Source organism: Plasmodium sp. gorilla clade G2, assembly GCF_900097015.1.
Source record: "Plasmodium sp. gorilla clade G2 genome assembly, chromosome: 7".
NCBI lineage: Eukaryota > Apicomplexa > Aconoidasida > Haemosporida > Plasmodiidae > Plasmodium > Plasmodium adleri (nom. inval.).
In genome coordinates this window covers 4,044-26,643 of record NC_041699.1, presented here as the reverse complement: position 1 = coordinate 26,643, position 22,600 = coordinate 4,044, and the positions used below count along the sequence as shown (strand labels likewise).

At 26.3% G+C, this 22,600-nt stretch overlaps 1 protein-coding gene and 1 pseudogene across 1 annotated transcript, besides 1 other annotated feature; one reads left to right on the top strand and one right to left on the bottom strand.

Annotated features, from left to right (window-relative positions):
- Positions 1–2,266: 2,266 nt before the first annotated feature.
- Positions 2,267–16,651, top strand: PADL01_0700200 (erythrocyte membrane protein 1 (PfEMP1), truncated, putative; the record flags this gene model as incomplete). The annotated part of the gene is made up of 2 exons (XM_028681038.1): positions 2,267–14,887; positions 15,500–16,651. 2 exons carry the CDS (start codon positions 2,267–2,269, stop codon positions 16,649–16,651), a joined length of 13,773 nt encoding a protein of 4,590 aa, XP_028537455.1.
- A 1,126-nt stretch (positions 16,652–17,777) lies between these two features.
- Positions 17,778–18,851, bottom strand: PADL01_0700100 (annotated as a pseudogene).
- Positions 17,778–18,851: a sequence feature (erythrocyte membrane protein 1, PfEMP1, putative).
- Positions 18,852–22,600: the final 3,749 nt, after the last annotated feature.

The following is a 22,600-nucleotide window of genomic DNA, read 5'->3' as shown; positions in this document are numbered from 1 at the left end:
ATTTTGTAAATGCATAATTGTGTTGACATATATTAAATTTAGATATAGATATTATAGAATAATTATATATATTCAATATAATTATATCATATATTATAATAAAGAAAATACAATTCTATACCAATTATAAATTAATAAATAAATTATATATATATATATATATATATATATATATGTATATTGTACTTTTAATTATAATAACTAAATATTAAGCGCTTTGACCAATATATATATGCTTTAGTAAGATAAATAGTATATATTTTTATCTTCACTACATATATTTCTAACACGATTAATGAAATATAGTTAAAGACCTAAACATTGCACATTATTATAATGATAAAATTTGCTATATTTTTCGATTGAACTTATTTTAAAATATATTCATTATCAATTCTAAATATTTTTCAATGTCTTTTCATATATTATAGATCATATAATTATATTATTAAATGTTACAAGGACTATTCTAACAAGAAAAATATATACGTCCATATTTTTTTATATTTTCTCTCTAATAGGAATTGTACAAAAATATAAGAAATATATGCATTACATTAAACAAATAGAACAACAATTTCATTAAATATTTATATATAGATCTGATCATATAAATATATATATATGAGAATCATAATAATAGTACCATATAATAATATGTGTGTCCCAGATATTTATATGTAAGGTGGTTTACTAATTGTATATGATGGTCGAAATATCATTATATAATTATGAAGGTACGATTACGTTATAATTTATATTATGAAACTATATATTAAGAATATGTAATCGTTCTAAAAATATGAATGAATATAAAACATTATAATTCATAATACTAGGAATATAAGGAACAAAAAGATAATTCTAGAAGAGTTTTTGTTCTTCTAATATGTTATTTTAATGGACAACATCTTCTGGATGATAACAATACATATATATATATATATATATATATATATATATTTGTTTATTTGATTTCTTGTGATTTAATTCAATTTCATATTAGTTGTACAATAAATATAATATGTACAATATAAAAAATATATCAAATACGAAAAATTAAAGAAAATAAAAGATAAATATGTTATATTTTAGTATTATAATACACTTGTTTTTTTGTTTTGTAATTTTTAGTAACCTTTTTTTTTTTTTTTTTTTTTTTTTTTTTTTATTATTTCCCCTGATATATAAATATATAATTAAAATATTCTATGTTATGAATATATAATTTGAAAATATTATTTTAATAAAATATTATTATATATATATATATTAATTTATATAAGTGTTTTATATTTAAAAAAAAATATATATTTTTTATTAATATATCTACAACATATACTACATATATATGCTTGGATAGATAGGTTATATATATATTATAATGGTAGTTATTCTTTTACATTTTTGTAATATATATTCTAATATTATACGTATTTTTTTTATTTCATATGTATGCCTTTAAATAAATGTATATATATTTTGAATATACGTATACTTATATATTTATTATATATTAATTTTCCTATGATATGTATTTTATATATATGATTTTTTTTTTTTTTGGATAAGTATTTAATTTGTTTTTATTCTTGTCATATTTATTTTTTTACAAGTGGTTTTATTTATCAATTATTTATTTTTTATAATTTTTTTTTTTTTTTTTTTTTTTTTTTTTGTCATAGATATTCCTTTAAAAGTGGTTTCAATTATAAATTATTTTTCATGTATTTTAAATTTTTTATTGAATATCATATAAAAATTAAAAAATTAAAATTAGAAAAAAAAAGAAAAAAAAAAAAAAATCCATTTATACTAAATTTGATATTACCATTAATATTAATATATTTTTTTTTGTATTTTATATAATTATAAATAATAGTTGCAGGTACAGAAATTCTAAATGATATATATATTTTATATAATTTCCAAAAAAATATTTGTATATATATATATATATATATAATACTGTATATAATAAACACACAATTAAAACTCCCAAATTATATAAAATTAGTTATTATATTTATGAAAATGGAAAAACCTTATAAAAAATACAAGTATCTTATATATTTCAAATGTTGGAGATAGAAAACAAATATATATATGTATGCATATATGTATGTTTTTCTCATTAATAGAAACAACCATATATGTTATAATACATATGTTATGATTTATAAAATGGGTGATATAATTACTAGTTTAATAACACAAACTATATATATATATATATATATATATGTAACCTATATTTTAGGACAAAATGGGGAACGAAATTTCTGGACGTCAAACGGAAGTCAGCACCAAATATGGAATCGATTTAGATCAATTGCGAAAATGGTATCATGAACACTACATCAATTTTTTGAAAAAAGAAATTTCGGATAAAACGTGGGAAAATAAATACGAAAGTGTTATGAAAGACGATAACGATAAACCTATAAATGATGCAGTTAAGAAATTTTGCAAATGGAAAGATATACAAAAGGAAATATTTGAAGCGGTATTGGACAATCATAGATTTTTATTATATACATGGGAAGAACGAGCAAAGAAATTTATAGATGAAGCACAAGAAACCCATTTTAATGGCAAAAGGTGCGACTATGATGATAAAAAAAATCAAGATGATGAAATTAGTGGTTCCACTACTACTACTAAAGGTAGTAATAAATCTATAAATTTGAAAGGATGTTTACCAAAAAGACGAGAAAATTTAAATATAAGATTAAGAAATATGAAGAAATATATTAATGATATGAAAAAACAATATGCAAATACAAATGGTTCAATGATGGACACAATTATTGCTACGACTGTTATAGGAAGCCTTGCGTTACACACACAGAACGAAATAGAAAATTTAATGAAAGAGAAACGAAGTAATATGGATAATGTATGTAAATTATATAGGAGAACGTTTGCTGATTATAAAGATATATCAGAAGGTAAAGATATTGTAAAACATTATATATCGGAAGAAGTGAGAACTTTGTTAAGTGATATAAGCAAAAATGTAGGAGAAGGAGAAATGGAAAAGTTATGGGAAAAACATTTTAAGAAAGATGTAGAAGAGAAATTACAGAAATTAGAATCCTCTAAAAAGGGTTCCAATGCTGAAAAATTATGTACGTTAGATCATTCTGATGAAACAAAACCTCAATGTTTACGTTACATGGAAGAATATTTAGAAGAATTTTTGGAACAAAAAATATTATTTGAATGGTTTATAGGAAATACATGTAAAAGTAAAATAAATAGGAATGTTAATTGTGCTGCGCATTGTAAGAATTATGAAAATTTTTTAAATGCACGTAAAAGGTGTTATGAAAAATATAAAAGTCAATGTAAAGAAAATTTAAAAACTGACAAAAAATACGGTGATGAAAATGTATATTATCAAGATGTAAAAGAGATCGAAAAACGAATAAAAGTAAAAAGTGGTTGCGATAAGTGTGGCAATGATTATAATGTCAAGTTAGACCCATTATTTGATCTTCAGAATTTTTCAACGAACAAAATATATTTTTGTAACTGTAATGGAGATGATAAAAAAAAATCACCTCCATGTAGTGACAAACAAAATAAACCTACTATGTCACTTAAAGGGAAATGGCAACAAGGTATACAAAACAAACAAACACAACCGATAGGAGTGTGCCAACTCGACTGGGTTAAACACCATTCTGTTGCCGGAAGAGGTGAGGACCCATGTGCAGGTGTACCTAGCGGTAGTCCATGGAAATGTAGTATGCTTGATATAACAGAAGAGGGAATATGTTTGCCTCCACGAAGACACGAAATATGTATATCGAATATACGAAATTTGGGAGAAGGTGATATTAGTCATATGAATAGTGATAAATTAGTGTTGGAACTGATGCTCGCAGCAAAACAGCAAGCGTGGAGACTACGTGAGAGACATAAAAAACATAAAACTGGTATGCTTGGTGACACTACTGCGTGTAATGCCATAAAGTCAAGTTTTTATGATTTTGGAGATATAATTAAAGGTACAGATAAAGCTAATGACCACAATTCTGTGGCTGTGCAGGATAATTTGAGGAAAATATTTGAAAAACTTAGAAATGAATGGAAATCCAGTGGTAATGCAGACAACACGAAATATAACACTACCGCTGCTTTTGATGGATTGAAACAATTACGTTCAGATTGGTGGAATGAAAACAAAGAAAATATATGGGAAGCATTTGAATGTGATGGAAATATAAGCAAAGTGTGTGGTAATGGAACACCACAGGATAATAGCTCGCAGTTTTTAAGATGGTTGGAAGAATGGGCAACCGAATTTTGTCGCGAAAAAACATGGATGCAACAATCTGTGAATAAGGCGTGCAAATCATGTGGCAAGGAAGAATGTGAGTCATCGTGGACGTCGTGGTTTTCGTTCAATTGGCTTCGTCCTATAGGTGATATCTGCGACTGCAAAACTAAATGTAGAGAATATTCTAATTGGATTCATGAACAAAAATCTCAATTCGATAAACAAAAAAAATACTATGACGAAAAAGTGACAATGTTTGATTTTGGTGAAACCATTAATGGTAGTCATAATAGTACTACTAAAATTAATGTTTCCGAATATTTGAAAGAGAAATCGCAACGTAATTGCGCACATATCGATTTCTCAAAACCTGAAGTGATATTTTCATCCTATCCCGATGAGTCCCACTACAGACATAAATGTAGTAAATGTTATGCTCAACTTGAAGCAGATCTAACACACAAAGACGGAAAGGAAACGACTGTATGTGGCATCGATAAAATATTAACTAAAGAAGATAGTAACATAACGCATAATTGTGATGGTAAAAGTACAAAAACAAACGGTAGTAAGGAATGGTCAACAAAAGATATAAGTAATAAAAATATTGGTATAAATGTAGATAAGGTTGCTGTTCCTCCTAGATATGAAGATATATGCAAAGACACAATCACAGGCAATAGCGCGAGGGAGAACTACATGTCTTCCCATGAGTATTATGATAATAATCGTATGTTGTTATCTGAACTTATATTAATAGCAAAACATGAAGGAAAATTATTATGGGATCTTTACGTGAATAAAGGAGAAGAAAAATATAAAGATGCAGGCAAAAATAAAATAAAAGCTTGTACCACCATGAAAAGAACTTTTGCCGATATAGGTGATATAGTTAAGGGGACAAATATCGTGGACAAGGATAATAACCAAGTCGAACATCATTTGAAAGAAATGTTCGATAAACTGAGGGAACAATACTATTCCTTTGCAGCGGATGGAAGTGACTATTATATCGGTAATTATAGTAGTGGTGGTAAAGATGATGATGGACTACTTTTGTTTCGCAAAAATTGGTGGGAAACGAACCGTCATATAATCTGGGAAGCGTTCAATTGCGATAGACTTAACAACGAATGCGCAAACCATAACGATATTGATAAGGTCCCACAATTGTTACGATGGTTGGATGAATGGGCCGAAGATTTTTATCAACAACGACAGAAAAAAATAGATAAACTGAGAAATGATTGTGAAGAATGCATAATGAACAGTGACAAATCCCAACCTAATACTACACAAAAATGTTATCCTGAAGATAAATGCAAAACATGTCAAGAAAAATGTACACAATATAAAAATTGGATAGGAAATTGGAAACAACAATGGGAACTTTTTAAAAAATATTATGATGAACAAAATAAAGATAGTACATTTAAAAATTATGTTAGTGGAAAAACTATTTCTGAGTATGTTGTAAAAAAATTGAAAGATATAGGATATAGTAATATTACCTCTTTTGATGAATATGATGCATTTGCAAATTATCCCAATTCATATAAAAGAATATGTTCTTGTCAACCTACGGAAACTACCTCATCAGATCCTACCAATCACGAAAATAATTGTGATGACAATTTTAAATCTCAGTGGAATTGCGACGACAGAACTAGACCTACCATAAATACAAAGATGTGTATTAGGGAAAATGATAGTACAGCTAGTAATAGTGGTAGTGATGGTGATATGTTATTCTTTAATAGTTTTACACAATGGTTAGACGAAACATCGTATAATATGAATGAAAATACTAATACGCTATCCCAAACATGTAATAAAAAAATTATCGGTGCAAACAAACAAATTAATACCAGTAACGAAAAATGTGAAGAATGTCAAAAAAACTGTACATGTTATAAAACATGGAAACACAAAATTGCTGAACAATGGCGAAAACAAAAAACATATTTTAAAGAAGAAAAAACAAAAAAAAACAGTACAATGCATAATATTGATCTTAATGATTTTTTACACGCATACTGTTTGATAAAAAATGAAAAGCGAACAGAAAATGAATGTTTACCAAAGGATAAAAGTAAAAATATTATTGATGAAAAATTAGAAGAGACGAATACACGTAACACCAATGTATGTGATATATGTCTTGATGAAGATAAAGGAAAACAAGGTAGTACTGTTCATAATTGTAGTGATACGAATATATCGAGTATAAAAGGATTATGTAATACAAAAGATTATGATAATATAGAAAATAATGGAGTATATAAAAAAGATTGGAAAGTAGCTAAAAATGGTAATATAACAAATGATAAAGTTTATGTCCCACCACGCAGACAACAGTTATGTATATCATATCTTAAGGATAACGGAGATATTAAATCTGATGAAAATTTAAAAAAATATTTAAAAGCCTCTATTATGAATGAAACAAAACAATTAATAACATATTATGAAACTATCAATCCTGTAACAGGAAATAGTGATAAAAAATCGAAAGACGAAAATAATTTACCTATAGGATTTTGTAAAGCTGTAGAAAGAAGTTTTGCCGATCTAGGAAATTTCGTTAAAGGAACAAATTTGGATTATCCTAGTGGTGATATAGAAAATTTAAAAACACAATTAGAAACATTTTTTCGAAAAAACACTAATGAAAAAAATTCTACCAGATGGTGGGAACAAAATAAACGAGAATTGTGGAAAGCAGTGAAATGTGGAATAAACGGTGGTACTTCCACGGGGCCCCAATGCCCTCAAAATATTGATTTTGATCGCCGCGATCAATTTTTACGATGGTTTGAAGAATGGGGAGAATATGTGTGCAAGGAACATACAAAAAATTTAAAGGAGTTGTTGGATCAGTGTAAACATTGCGATAATGCTCTAAATTGTGGCGCTAATACTGGTCCTATAAGTGGTGGTAGTCGTGGTGGTACCAATACATGCGATAGCGGGAAATGTACAACTGCTTGTGGAAAATATAAAGCATGGATAAAAAAACGACGAGATCAATGGACAAAATTGTCAGAGAAATACAATGAAAAGAAATCACAATATAAAGATGATGATGAAGATGAGGCAACGTTTTGGGCAAAACATATGATTCCATCTATATATTTGAAATTCTTTAATATTGATACATGTTCTAAAACGTTTTTTAAAACTTTATTTAATGATAAATATGAGTATGGAGATCAACAGAAATTATGCGAATGTGATAAATCGAAACATGATATAAATCCCGCTGATGAAACCGATATACCTGCACCGGATAATATAACATTGAATCCTTGTAATGTTCATAATCAAATATCTACTTGTCATCAAAAAAATTTTGATGGAGTTGTGTGGACATCAAGATATATACGACCACAAAAAGACGGAAGTCCAATGTTTGGTGTATATGCCCCTCCGCGAAGACAAAAGCTTTGCGTCGGAAACATATGGCAACATGCAACGGACAAAAACACTTTATTGAAGGAATTGATGCTTGCAGCAAAAAAGGAAGGAGAATTTCTAAAAAAATATTTTGAAAGCCAACAAAATGGGGGTAAAGGAAGTAGTGATAACTATAAGGAATTCTGTAAAGCTTTAGAACGAAGTTTTTATGATTTGGGAGATATAGTTAAAGGTATTGATTTGAGGGGTGGAGCGATAGTTACGGCAACGGAAAAAAAAATTCACGAAATATTTAAAAATGAACTCAATGGTAGTAATGGTAGTAGCGCAACAACAGTTAATGACAAACAAATATTGGACACACGTAAAATCTGGTGGGAATCTAACAAATCTGATGTTTGGAAAGCGATGAATTGCAACAATAAGTGTAAATTCACTGTCCATAGTGATACTACTCCACAATTGTTACGATGGTATGAAGAATGGTACGAAGATTTTTGTAAACATAGAAATCAACACCTTGATAATATCAATGAAAAATGCAAAGGAAAGGATCCTAATGAAAACTGTGTGAAAGGAGATAAAGAATGTGAAATTGCTTGCACTGAATACAGTAATTGGCTCACACCTAAACATTTTGAGTGGAGAGCACAAAAACAAAATTACCAAAGGAAAAAACTTAATGAACATATGAAAGGAAAGGAGTTTCAAAATTCTATCAATGGAAAAAATAAATTAGAGGATTATTTAAAAGATACATATTATAACAGTAGTCAATGTTATAATAGCAAAATTGATGAAATGGATAAAATTGTTAAAAAAAGCGATACAGATTATAAAGAAAAATACGAACCCTTATGTAGTAGATGTCGAATGAAAAAACTAATTGATAAAGCAAATGAAAAAAAAACAAAAGAAAACAAAATTCCTCCTGCACCAGACGGTGGTGGTGGTAGTGGAAACAAAAATCCAGGATCACAACCAGTGGTACCACAAGCACCTAGTGGGACACAGGCACATATATGTCAGCAGGTGGAACAAACACTTAAGAGTAAAAACCAAAGTAATGGTAGAATAGGTCAATGTAAAGACAAATATGATAGATCTAAAAAAACACCTTATCCTGGATGGGATTGTGGTGAGGGACCGAACACTGTAGTGTCGGGCAAAGGTGAATGCATGCCTCCTAGAAGGCAAAAACTATGCATATATTTTATAAAAGAATTAACTGGTAATAAAACGACAGACGATTTACGAACAGCCCTTATAAAATCTGCAGCAGCAGAAACATTTTTTGCTTGGAATTATTTTATAAATCATGGTAGGGGGAAAGGTAGTGGTGGCAAGAAACTACTAGATAGTGGTACTATTCCTCCTGAATTTTTACGTTCTATGTTCTATACTTTTAGCGATTTGAAAGATTTGGTAATAGGAAAAGATATAGCTAGCGATGTGCTTACAGAAAAAAATAATATAAAAACTATTCTTGAAAAACATGGCAAAAAGGATGGTACACAACGTTTATCCTGGTGGAAAGAAATTGAAGAACAAGTATGGAATGCTATCGTGTGTTCGTTAAGTTATAATGAAGGAACAAAACGAATGGATCAAATTAATCAAGCAAAACTCAAAAACCAAAACGGATTTGGTACCGTGAAGTTTGGTGATCCCACTAGTGTGACGTTATCCACGTTTGTTGAGCGACCCCAATTTTTGCGATGGCTGACCGAATGGTACGACGATTATTGTCAACAGAAACACACAAAATTGGAAGCGGTAAAAAACACATGTAAGAAAGTTGGTGACACTAATTTTCAATGTGATAACGCACAGTGTAAAACCGCATGTGGTGAATATGAAAAATTTATGAGTGAGAGAAAAAAACATTGGGATAAACAAAGTAAATACTATACATCACAAAAAAATGGAACCACTAGTGGATATAGTGAACCAGATGCTACCAAATACTTAAAAAAATATATATCTTTCACATGTGGTGATAAATCCAGTGGTGCCACACCACCTAGTGGTGCCGACCAAGTGGTAGACAACATCAACGCGTTGACGTCACAACCACCACCTATATATGACGTTGATGAGTATTGTGGGTGCAAGAAATATATTGACGACAAAGAATATGGGGAGATTTCGGGGAAAGATAATTGTAAAGGATTGATGGATGATGTCAAAGATAACAAAATGAAATGGCAGAACACTGATGATACAGAATATAGTGGTTTTAAGAAAGATGGTGTATCTGAAAAAATATATATCCCTCCAAGAAGACAAAGAATATGTTTTAAAGATCTTGACGGCACATCGAATAAAGTTAATAGTAAAGAAACGTTACGAGAACAATTGTTGAAAATTTCTGCTACTGAAGGATATAATTTAGGTCAATATTATAAAGCAAAAAATGACAATGGTAGTTCTGATAAATATAAATATGATGTTGAAGCATGTAATGCTTTCAAATATAGTTTTCTTGATTTAAGAGATATAATATTAGGAACAGATAATTTAGAACATGGAGGACAAGGTACCGAACAAAAAATTAAAGAAATATTTGATAAAGATGGTAATAACGGTGGTACTCCTGGTAGTGATGAACGAAAACAGTGGTGGGAAACCAATAAAAAATGTGTGTGGGAAGCAATGAAATGTGGGTACAAAAAAAGTGGCAACGGAAAAGACATAGACACGTGTAATCAACCTAGTGATACCACGTATCCCCTTGGTGATGACCGTGATAGTGGCAAAAACCTCCAGTTTTTGAGATGGTTCACAGAATGGGCAGAAGATTTTTGTAAACACAAGGAAAAAGAGTATAACACTTTGAAAAATGCATGTGTGGGGTGTACTATAACTACTGGCGCTGGCGGTATTAAAACATGTGATAAAGGTAGTTCAGTATGCAAAAGATGTGAAATTGCGTGTCAAAATTATAAAACGTTTATTAGAAAATGGAAAGAGCAATTTAATAAACAAAGCAGCAAATATACTCAGGATAAAAACGATAGTAAATATACTAACCATCCTGTGGCAAAAAATGCAGAAAATGCTCGAAATTATTTAAACGAAACCTTAAAAAAAACGTGTCCAGCCAGTGGTGCTACTAGTGGTGTTGAATGTAATTGTATGGAACAAAAGTCGACCATACAAATTTCGAAACAACATGGTAGTAGTGATATGCCCGCATCATTGGATGAAACACCTAGTGAATATGAAAACAAATGCACGTGTCTTGTGACGCCTCCACCTACACCACAAGCACAACAGAAGGAAGCCTGCACCATAGTGAAAGGAATACTTAGTGATAAGGATGGAAGACAGGCAGTAGATCAATGTAATCTAAAATATGATCCAATTAAAACACCAAAAAACAAATATCCTGGATGGAAATGCGGCGACAAACATCCAAATTTAGTGAAAGACACCAATGCATGTATGCCTCCAAGAAGACAAAAAATGTGCCTATACTATCTAACACAAAGTATTAGTGACACCAACAGTTTGCGTAAGGCTTTTATAAAAACTGCTGCAGCAGAAACCTTTCTTCATTGGCAATATTATAAAGAATATGGTGGTAACACTGAGGCACAAAACCAATTAAATAGTGGAAAAATCCCGGATGAATTTTTACGTTCCATGATCTATACGTTTGGAGATTATAGAGATTTATGTATGGATAAAGATATATCAGTAAAATCGAATACATCAAATAAAAAAAATGATGTGGGTAAGGCAATAGATAATATAAAAAAAATTCTTAAACCAAATAATGGAACCGACGACCGTGAAACGTGGTGGAAAACAAACGGCCCAGATATCTGGGAAGGAATGGTGTGTGGCTTATCGCATCATATTAAAGACGATATATCACGAGACAAACTAAAAAATAGGAACAAATACAAAGACTTTACAGACCATTTTGCGAAAAAACATCAATTTTTACGATGGTTTGCCGAATGGGGAGAAGAATACTGCATCAAAAGAGGAAAATTGGAGTTTGAAGTGAAAAAAAATTGTGAAAAACGTAATGATTATGCTGGGTGTAAAACCACTAACGGTGCTAGTAGTTGTGTTAATGCTTGCGAAAAATATAATGAATTTATTAAGGAGAAAAAATCAGAATATGAGACACAAAAAAAAAAATTTGAGGTTGATAAGACTCAGAAAAAAGAAGGATATGATGGTTTTTCAACTAAAGGTGCTCCAGAATATTTGAAAGATAAATGTTTGGATGGTACATGTTCTTGTATGGAAAAAGTTAAAAATACTAATGATTATTGGAATACTCCTAACAAAACTTATGAAACCAATAATCTGGGAAAAAAGTGCGAGTGTACGCCTTTTCCACAACCGTATCCATCTCCTGTACAGCCTCCAGCAGTAACAGAAAAAATTAGTTGTGTAGAAAAAGCGGCAAAATCATTAAAAGAGGAAAGAGACATAAATGTGAATAGTAATTTGAAAGGGAACGGAACAACATTAAATGGTAATTGCAACGAAGTAGATAATGTTATTATACAAGGTGTAAATGGTGCTAAGATCATTGATAAAGAAAAATTGAAGACTACATTTCCATCAAATGCATATTCATGTGAAATAGTTGGAACTGATCGTTTTGATGTTGGAAAACCATGGAGATGTGATAATATAAATAATAGGCAAAACAATTTATGTTTGCCTCCAAGAAGACAATATATGTGCATAAAAAAAATAGAAAATATATTCAGTTCAAATATTGAAAATAATGAACAATTGTTGAACGAAGTCATGAAAGCGGCAAAAGATGAAGCCATAGATATATTAAAAAAATTAAAACAAGAAAAAGGAACTGAATTTTCTGATATATGTGATGCTATGAAATATAGTTTTGGTGATTTAGCAGATATTATAAGAGGAAGGGATTTATGGAATAAGGATAATAAACAAAAAGGAATACAAACAAGGTTAAGAAATATATTCAGAAAAATATATTATAAGTTGGACGATCAAGATAAAAACAAATATAATTCTGATATGACATTTTTTTATGATTTACGTTCTGATTGGTGGGATGCTAATAGAGAATCAATTTGGAAAGCAATGACATGTGTTGTTCCTTATGAAGCTAAGTTTTTAAAAAAGGACAAAAATGAAACTACAAGCTTGTCACAACATAAAAAATGTGGACATCATCATGCAGCTCCATTTGATGATTACATTCCTCAAAGGTTTCGTTGGATGCAGGAATGGAGCGAATATTTCTGTAAAGCACGTACAAAAGAAATTGAAAAATTACAGACGTCATGTAATGAATGCACCATTATAGGCAAATCATGTAAAGATGATGACGAAAATGGAACTAAATGCAAAACCTGTAAAGACACATGTAAATCATATAGTAGTTTTGTCCATCAGTGGAAATCTCAGTTGGAAACACAATCGAAAACATACAATGAATTGTATGAAAAAGCAAATATAAATAGTGTTAGTGGTGGTAGTACTAAATCTACATCTAATAATACGAAGACTATGGCAGGACGACGATCACGTAGGCAAAGAAGTAGACATACCTCTAGAAGTGTTCAAGACGATGATAATAAACGTATAGATAATTTTTTAAAAGAAGTGAAATTTCAATGTGGTGACAACGCCAAAACTGCAGAAAAATATCTTGATAAAGCAAATAATTATGTATATTGCACATTTAATTCCCATCAAAATACCGACGAAAAATATGCTTTCAAAGATACACCTGATGGATATGAAAATGTATGTGAATGCGAAGTTCCCGATGCCTTAGATGAGTGTCCTTATGGAATAAACAATAATGTATATAACGACATGTGTAACTCTTTAACTACTACAATAACATGTACGAAAGGACCGTTGAATAATGATCTGGACAATTGGACTTCTGACAATGTCAAAGAGTCAACAGGTAACAATAAAAACATAGTAGTTCCACCTAGAAGAAGACAATTATGTCTTAGGAATTTAACTTCAAATTTGAGTCATATAAAAAGTAAGGAACATTTCAAAAAGGAACTTCTAAAATCTGTCCATACTCAAGGAAAATTGTTAGGGGATAAATATAATGGTCAACCTGAGAAAGCATTAGAAGCTATGAAATATAGTTTTTCCGACTATGGAGATATAATTAAAGGTACGGATATGGTAGATAATTTAGGTATTTTGGACAATAAATTAAATACAATATTTAAACAAAATAGTACTGCTACAGGAAATACATCAGAGAACCGTAAACAATGGTGGGATCAAAATAAAAAACATATATGGCACGCTATGTTATGCGGATATAAGAAATCAAATAAGTTACCAATAGATATAGATACATATACAGAAAATGAAATGTGTAAATTGCCTAATATTGAAAAAAAAGACCAGTTTCTTCGATGGTTAGAAGAATGGTCACAACAGTTTTGTAAAGAGAAAAAAAAAGAAGCGGACGTAGTTTTCCAGAATAAATGTTTAGAAAAAAATAAAAGAGGAAATGCTAAACAAATTAGTGTTATACCTGACATGACATGTAGAAATATACTACAAACATATAAATACTGGTACCTTAAAAGATATAAACAATGGGAAAAATTAAAGGAAGTATATAAATCTCGTCATGCAAATAGTGCTGTAAAATCATCTGAAGGTATAGAATTAAAGAATGCCAATGAGTATTTAAAAAAACAATGTAAAGAATGCAATTGCGATGTTAATATTTTGGATGATATATTTAAAGAAAACAATAAGGACAACCAAGAGAAATTATTGACTGAATTAACTAAAATTGCAACAACAGATGCTACGGATCCAATAAATCCATTGGACGCTATGAATAATTTAGTTCAAAATATATCAAGAATAGTAAAAATTGCAGTGAAAAAAGTAATTCCAGAACCAACAAAAACTGTACAAGAAGTACTTGGAAAAGTAGTGCATACTGCTTTTCACGCAGCAGCACAGGCTAAAGATATCGTAGAAAAAGTACAACAACAAATTCAAGAACAAAAGGAAAAAAATTCACAACCAACACCCGCAAAACCTGCTACACCCATAACACCATTAACACCCCCACAAAAGAACGAACCAGATATCACAAATAACATATTATCTTCCACTGTCCCCGTTGGAATAAGTTTTGCCCTAGGTTCCATCGCTCTACTATTTTACCTGAAGGTAATTAACACATATATGGGTTATATGTGGATGTGTATGTTTATTTGTATATTTTATGTGTTTTATATATATGTATATATATTTGTTATGTTTGGATATGTTATATATATATGTATTACGTTTGGATATGTTATATATATATATATAATATATGTATTTATATTGAAAAAAAAGAAAAAGAAAATTAAAATAAAAAATTAGAAATTTTGTTAAAAAAATAAAAGAAAAAATTGGTTAAAAAAAAAAGAAAAAAAATTTTTATTAAAAAAAAAAAAAAAGTAAAAAAAATTTTATTAAAAAAAAAAAAAAGTAAAAAAATTTTTATAAAAAAAAAAAAAAAGTAAAAAAATTTTTATAAAAAAAAAAATGAGAAAAAAATTTGTGAAAAAAAAAAAAAAAAAAAATTAAACAAAAATTTTATTAAAAAAAAAATTATATAAAATTTTATACAATGAAAAGTAAATTGAAATTTAAATAAAAAAAAAATATATATATATATATTAAAATATATATATATATATATATATATATATATATACATACATATATATATATTGCACCCACATAAACATATACATATATACATACCTATACATACATATTTTTTCATAGAAAAAACCGAAATCTTCTCCTGTGGATTTGTTGCGTGTCCTTGATATCCCACAAAACGATTATAAAATACCTGATGAAACATCCACAAATAGATATGTTCCATACAGTAAATATAAAGGCAAAACATATATATACGTGGAACGTGACGGTGACAGTGAAGATGACAAATATATTTTTACATCTGATACTACTGACGTGACTTCATCAGAAAGTGAATATGACGAACTGGATATTAACGATATATATCCATATAGATCACCAAAATATAAAACTTTAATTGAAGTGGTATTGAAACCAACTAAAAGTGGTGACACATCAAATAGTGGTGATATACCTAGTGATATACCCACTAATAAATTTAATGATGAAGAATGGAATGAATTAAAAAAGGATTTTATTTCCCAATATTTACAAAATGATAATATGGATGTACCTAATAAAAATATTATTGATGATAATATGTATATGGAACCTAATATTATACCCAATAGTATGGAAGAAAAACCTTTTATTACACAAATTCAAGATCGAAAATTATATAGTGATGATAAAGATGTTTTTAGTTATAATATTGATTGGAATATACCAAATAATATTAGCACTAATACTGCGACATATAATAGTTTATATACTGGTATAGATCTAATTAATGATTCGTTAAATAGTGGTAATGATATATATGATGAGTTGTTAAAACGAAAAGAAAACGAATTATTTGGAACAAATCATACAAAAAATACAACAACAAATAGTTTTGCCAAAAAAACAAATAGCGACCCTGTACTTAACCAACTAGAATTGTTTGATAAATGGTTAGATAGACATAGAGATATGTGTAACGAATGGAATAATAAAGAAGAAATGTTACATAAATTAAAAGATGAATGGAATAAAGAAAATAACCAACATATAATGAATATATCATCACCTCATAATGATATGAATGATGAAGAAACATATAATATGATTAATACAGAAAATCACGAAGGTAATGATATAACATTTGTTGAACATCTTGGATCAACATATAATACATCCAACGATCTTCAAACAAACAATTTACGTACAAATATTTATATGGATATACATTATAATGAAAATAATGATATACCAAGTAATGATAATTTGGAAAATTCGTACAATTCTTCATGATATAAAAAATATAATAATATTTTAATTGAATATGAACACAAAAAAAGTGGGGTTTGAACAGAACATATTAACAATATAGTAATAACTTATTCCAATATATTTATATATAAATATATAAATATATATATATAACCTCCACAAAAATATATATTTATATATATATATTTGTGTGCTAAAAGATATACGTTGTTTTTTCTCTTTATATACATATTTTTTCCAAATATAAATATATGTATATATATATTGGGTATTGGGAAATTTCATTTTAAGATTATACAATAATTATATTCGTATATTTTAATATTTTATTTTATATTTTGGAAATGTAACAATATTTTCATCTTATAATTTTATTTTATAATTTTATATATATGTTATGTATTTTTTTTATATATAATTAAAATTGTTTTTTTTTTTTTATGCATAATTTTTTTTTTTTTGTCATCCATATATATTTTTTTTATATGCATAATTTTTTTTTTTTGTCATCCATATATATATTCTTTTTAAATTTAATTTAATATATTTGTTATTAATTTATATAAATTATCAAATTTTTTTACGAAATTCTTTTTAAAATTATAAACACAAAGAATATTTCGTAGCTCAATAATTTTTTTTTTATAATTGATTATATAACTAAAAAAAAAATATATTATACACACATATATATATATATATATATATATATATATATAATTCAAATATTTCATCTTTATGAAATATTTTTTGTGCATATCATATATATATGTAATGAATCACAAAATATAATTAAAATATTTAACTATATTATTCAAAAAAACATATATTAAAATTTATATAAATAAAATATATGATATATATATATATAATATTTCTAATTTATTATATGTTACTATACATTTAAAAAAAAAAAAAAAAAAAAATAATGTTCAAATCAATTTATTTAATGAATTAAAAATCATTATATTTTTTTTTTTTTTTTTTTTTTAAAATGAATTTTAATAAATATTTTGTTTAAAACACACAAACAAATTTTATATATATATATAAATATATATATATTATACGGATTAATTATTTTATTAAAATTAGGATATATATATCTTCGGTCACATATATATCCAAGAAATATAAACAATTTTCATCATAATAAATTTTCATCACTACTATTTTCGAACGAATCCATATCATCCAAATAAGTATATCTATTAGTACCACTCATATCCATATTAGATCTAGGGGTCATATCACTACTTATTTCTATAGAAAGGTTGGTATTCAACAAGTCGTGTGTATGGTCCGTAGTATTGTCGTTATCACGTTGGATATTCCACTGGTTTAACATATCACGTTGTATATTCCACTGGTTATTTCTATGTCTCTCTAACCATTTATCAAACAATTCTATTTGATTTAGTATAGGATCATCATATATTTCTTTGGCAAAAGTATTGGAACTTGTATGTTTCGTATATTTTGTTCCATATAATTCATTTTCTTTTCTTTTCAATAATTCATCATATATATTAATAGGTTTTCCACTTATCGAATCATTAATTAGATCAATTCCAGAATATTTGTCGTTTGATGTAACATATTTTGGCTCATCTGTAGTATTAGAGCTAATATTTTTTGGTATATTCCAGTTAATATTATATATATTTTCGCTATCACCATATAAAACTCTATCTTGAATGGATGTAATAAAAGGTTTTTCTTCCATATTATTTCCCAAAATATTAGGTTGTGGATCTTTAGCCATATCATCCTCAATGATATTTTCATTAGGTAAATCCTTTGGTATGTTTTGTAAATATTGTGAAATAAAATCCTGTTTTAATTGATTCCACTCATCATCTATGGGTATATTATCACTAAATGGTTTTTCACCACTATTTGATGTGGTACCACTTTTGCTAGGTTTTAGTACCACTTCGATCAACGTTTTATATTTAGGACTACGCGGTTTATATATATCATTGATATCTATCTCTTCATATTCACTTTCGGACGACGAAGTGGTGACATCAGAAGAAGATATATCACGTACATAATCATCTGTTTCTTCTCCTTCGACATATATGTATGTTCTTCCAGCGTAACGGTCACTTTTGTATGGCACATATCTATTTGTCGATGTTTTTGTCGGCATTGCCTCATCATTTTGGGGTATATTAAGCACACGAAATATCTCGGGAGAGGTAGTCGGGGTTTTTTTCTACAAAAAAAAAATAAATATATATGTCGGTTTGGGTATATAGGTATTGGGATATATATATGTTTATGTGTGGGTATGTATGTATGTAAATAAATATAGGTAAATGTTTTTTTTTTTTTTTTCTCATTTTTTATTTTAACTTCATTTTTCTTTCATAAAATTTCTCATATTTTTATTTTAACAGAATTTTTTCTCATAATTTTTATTTAAATAAATTGTTTTTATATTTTTTTCTGATAAAATTCCTCATTTTTTATTTTAACTAAATTTTTTTTTATATATTTTTTTATATATTTTTCTTTTTTTTGTATTTTTATTAAATTATTTTTTCAATTATTTTTTTTCTAACTAAAATTTTTTTTTTTTATTTTAACTGAATTTTATTTTCAATTTTTTTTTTTTTTCTATTTAAAAAAATTATCAATTTCATTTTTATTTTTAAATATGTGAAAATTTTTTTTTCTCTCTGTTATTTTTTTTTTTTTGAATATTTTAACTTTATTCTTTACATATATAAAAAAACAGAACACATATATACCCCCATATAAATAACACCCCCACATATACACATACACATATACCACATATATATATACCACACACGTATATATATATACCACCACATATACCCAGCCCACGAAGATGTATATCCCCCGTGTGTGGGGGACCAGCGCACAAATATTTATAAATATATATATTTTGAAAATATATATATACATATACATATATGCACAATATAGGAACATATATGCATATATATACGCTTATATGTATATATAATGTGTATATATATGCGTTTATGTTTCTATATCATGTATATATGTATACATATATGTATATCCAACATATATATATTTAGAGATATTTGTGTGTCCGGATATATATCTTCGTGGGGTATGTATATGTGGGGGATATATATATATGTGTGAGTGGGGTATATATATGTGTGGGGAAATATATATATGTGTGTGGGGGGTATATATGTATGGGGTGTATAAATGTGTAGGAGTTTATATGTATGTGTTGGGGTTTATATATAAATATATATAGGTTTTGGTATAATTATGTATGTATTGGTATATTTATTTATATATATAGATATATTTTTTTTTTCTCATTTTTTATTTTAACTTAATTATATATATATATTTTTTTATTTTAACTGAATTTTTCTTTTCATCATTTTATTTAAATGAATTGTTTTTGTATTTTTTTTTTTTGATAAAAGTTTTTCTCATTTTGTATTTTAATTGGATTTTATTTTCAATTTTTTTTTTTTTTCTGGTATTTTAATTGGATTTTTTTTTCATTGTTGTTTCTTTTTTTAAATTTTAATATATTTTTTTTTATTTTTTTTTTTTTTTTTTGATACAATTTCTCATGCTTTTTTTTAACTGAATTTTTTTTTGTTTATTTTTTTTTTATAAAATTTCTGTTTTTCTATTTGAACTTAATTTTTGTGTATTTTTTTTATTTAAAATAATTTTCAATTTCACTTTTATATTGATATGTGTGAAATATTTTTTTTTTTCTCTCTGTTTCTTTTTTTTTTTTTATTTCAACAAATTTATTCCTATATATTCTTTTTTATTTCAATAAATTTTTTTATCAATATATTCCTTTTTTTTTTGTATTTCAACAAATATATATCTATATACTTTATATTTCAACAAAATTGTTTCCATATATTTTATTTTTTAACAAAGTTGTTCCTATATATTGTATTTTTTAACATAATTTTGTTTTTATATATAATTACTTTTTAACACATTTGTTCTTATATATTTCTTTTTATTATTTTAACAAATATGTTCCCATATATTAGTTTTTTTTTTAATTTCAACAAATGTGTAACTATATATACTTATCATTTCACCAAATTTATTTTCATATATTATTTATTTATTTTAACATATTTTTGTAACTATATATTACTTTTCTTAACATAATATTTTTATGTACATATTTCTTTTTTCAACAAATGTGTAACTATATATTCCATTTTTAAACAAATTTTTTTAACTACATATTTCTTTTATTTTAACACAATTTTTTTATTTATATGTTCTTTTTTCCTATTTCAACAAATTTATGTCTATATATTCTTTTAATTCAAAGAAATATTTTTTCTTATATATTCCATTTTTTAACAAAAGGTTTTTCCAATATATTTCTTTTTTTTTTAACACATTTTTTTAACTATATAATTTCTTTTTAACAAATTGTTTTATCTATATATTCCTTTTTTTCTATTTAAAACAAATTTGTTAAAAAGAAATTATATAGTTAAAAAAAATGTGTTAAAAAAAAAGAAATATATTGGAAAAACCTTTTGTTAAAAAATGGAATATATAAGAAAAAAATTTCTTTGAATTAAAAGAATATATAGACATAAATTTGTTGAAATAGGGAAAAAAGACATATAAATAAAAAAATTGTGTTAAAATAAAAGAAATATGTAGTTAAAAAAATTTGTTTAAAAATGGAATATATAGTTACACATTTGTTGAAAAAAGAAATATGTACATAAAATATTATGTTAAGAAAAGTATATATAGTTACAAAAATATGTTAAAATAAATAAAAATAATATATGAAATAAATTTGGTGAAATGATAAGTATATATTAGTTACACATTTGTTGAAATTAAAAAAAAACTAATATATGGGAACATATTTGTTAAAATAATAAAAAGAAATATATAAGAACAAATGTGTTAAAAAGTAATTATATATAAAAACAAAATTATGTTAAAAATACAATATATAGGAACAACTTTGTTAAAAAAATAAAATAATGGAAACAATTTTGTTGAAATATAAAGTATATAGATATATATTTGTTGAAATACAAAAAAAAAGGAAATATATTGATAAAAAATTTATTGAAATAAAAAGAATATATAGGAATAAATTTGTTGAAATAAAAAAAAAAAAGAAACAGAGAGAAAAAAAAAATATTTCACACATATCAATATAAAAGTGAAATTGAAAATTATTTTAAATAAAAAAAATACACAAAAATTAAGTTCAAATAGAAAAACAGGATTTTATAAAAAAAAAATAAAAAAAAAAAATTCAGTTATAAAAAAAGCATGAGAAATTGTATCAAAAAAAAAAAAAAAAATAAAATATATTAATTTAAAAAAAGAAACAAACAATGAAAAAAAAATCCAATTAAAATACCAGAAAAAAAAAAAAATTGAAAATAAAATCCAATTAAAATACAAAATGAGAAAAACTTTTATCAAAAAAAAAAAATACAAAAACAATTCATTTAAAATAAATGATGAAAGAAAAATTCAGTTAAAATAAAAAATATATATATATAATTAAGTTAAAATAAAAAATGAGAAAAAAAAAATATATCTATATATATAAATAAAATACCATACATACATAATTATACCAAAACCTATATATATTTATATATAAACCCCAACACATACATATAAACTCCTACACATTTATACACCCCATACATATATACCCCCACACACATATATATATTTCCCCACACATATATATACCCCACTCACACATATATATATAATCCCCCACATATACATACCCCACGAAGATATATATCCGGACACACAAATATCTCTAATAATATATGTTGGATATACATATATGTATACATATATACATGATATAGAAACATAAAACGCATATATATACACATTATAATACATATAAGCGTATATATATGCATATATGTTCCTATATTGTGCATATATGTATATGTA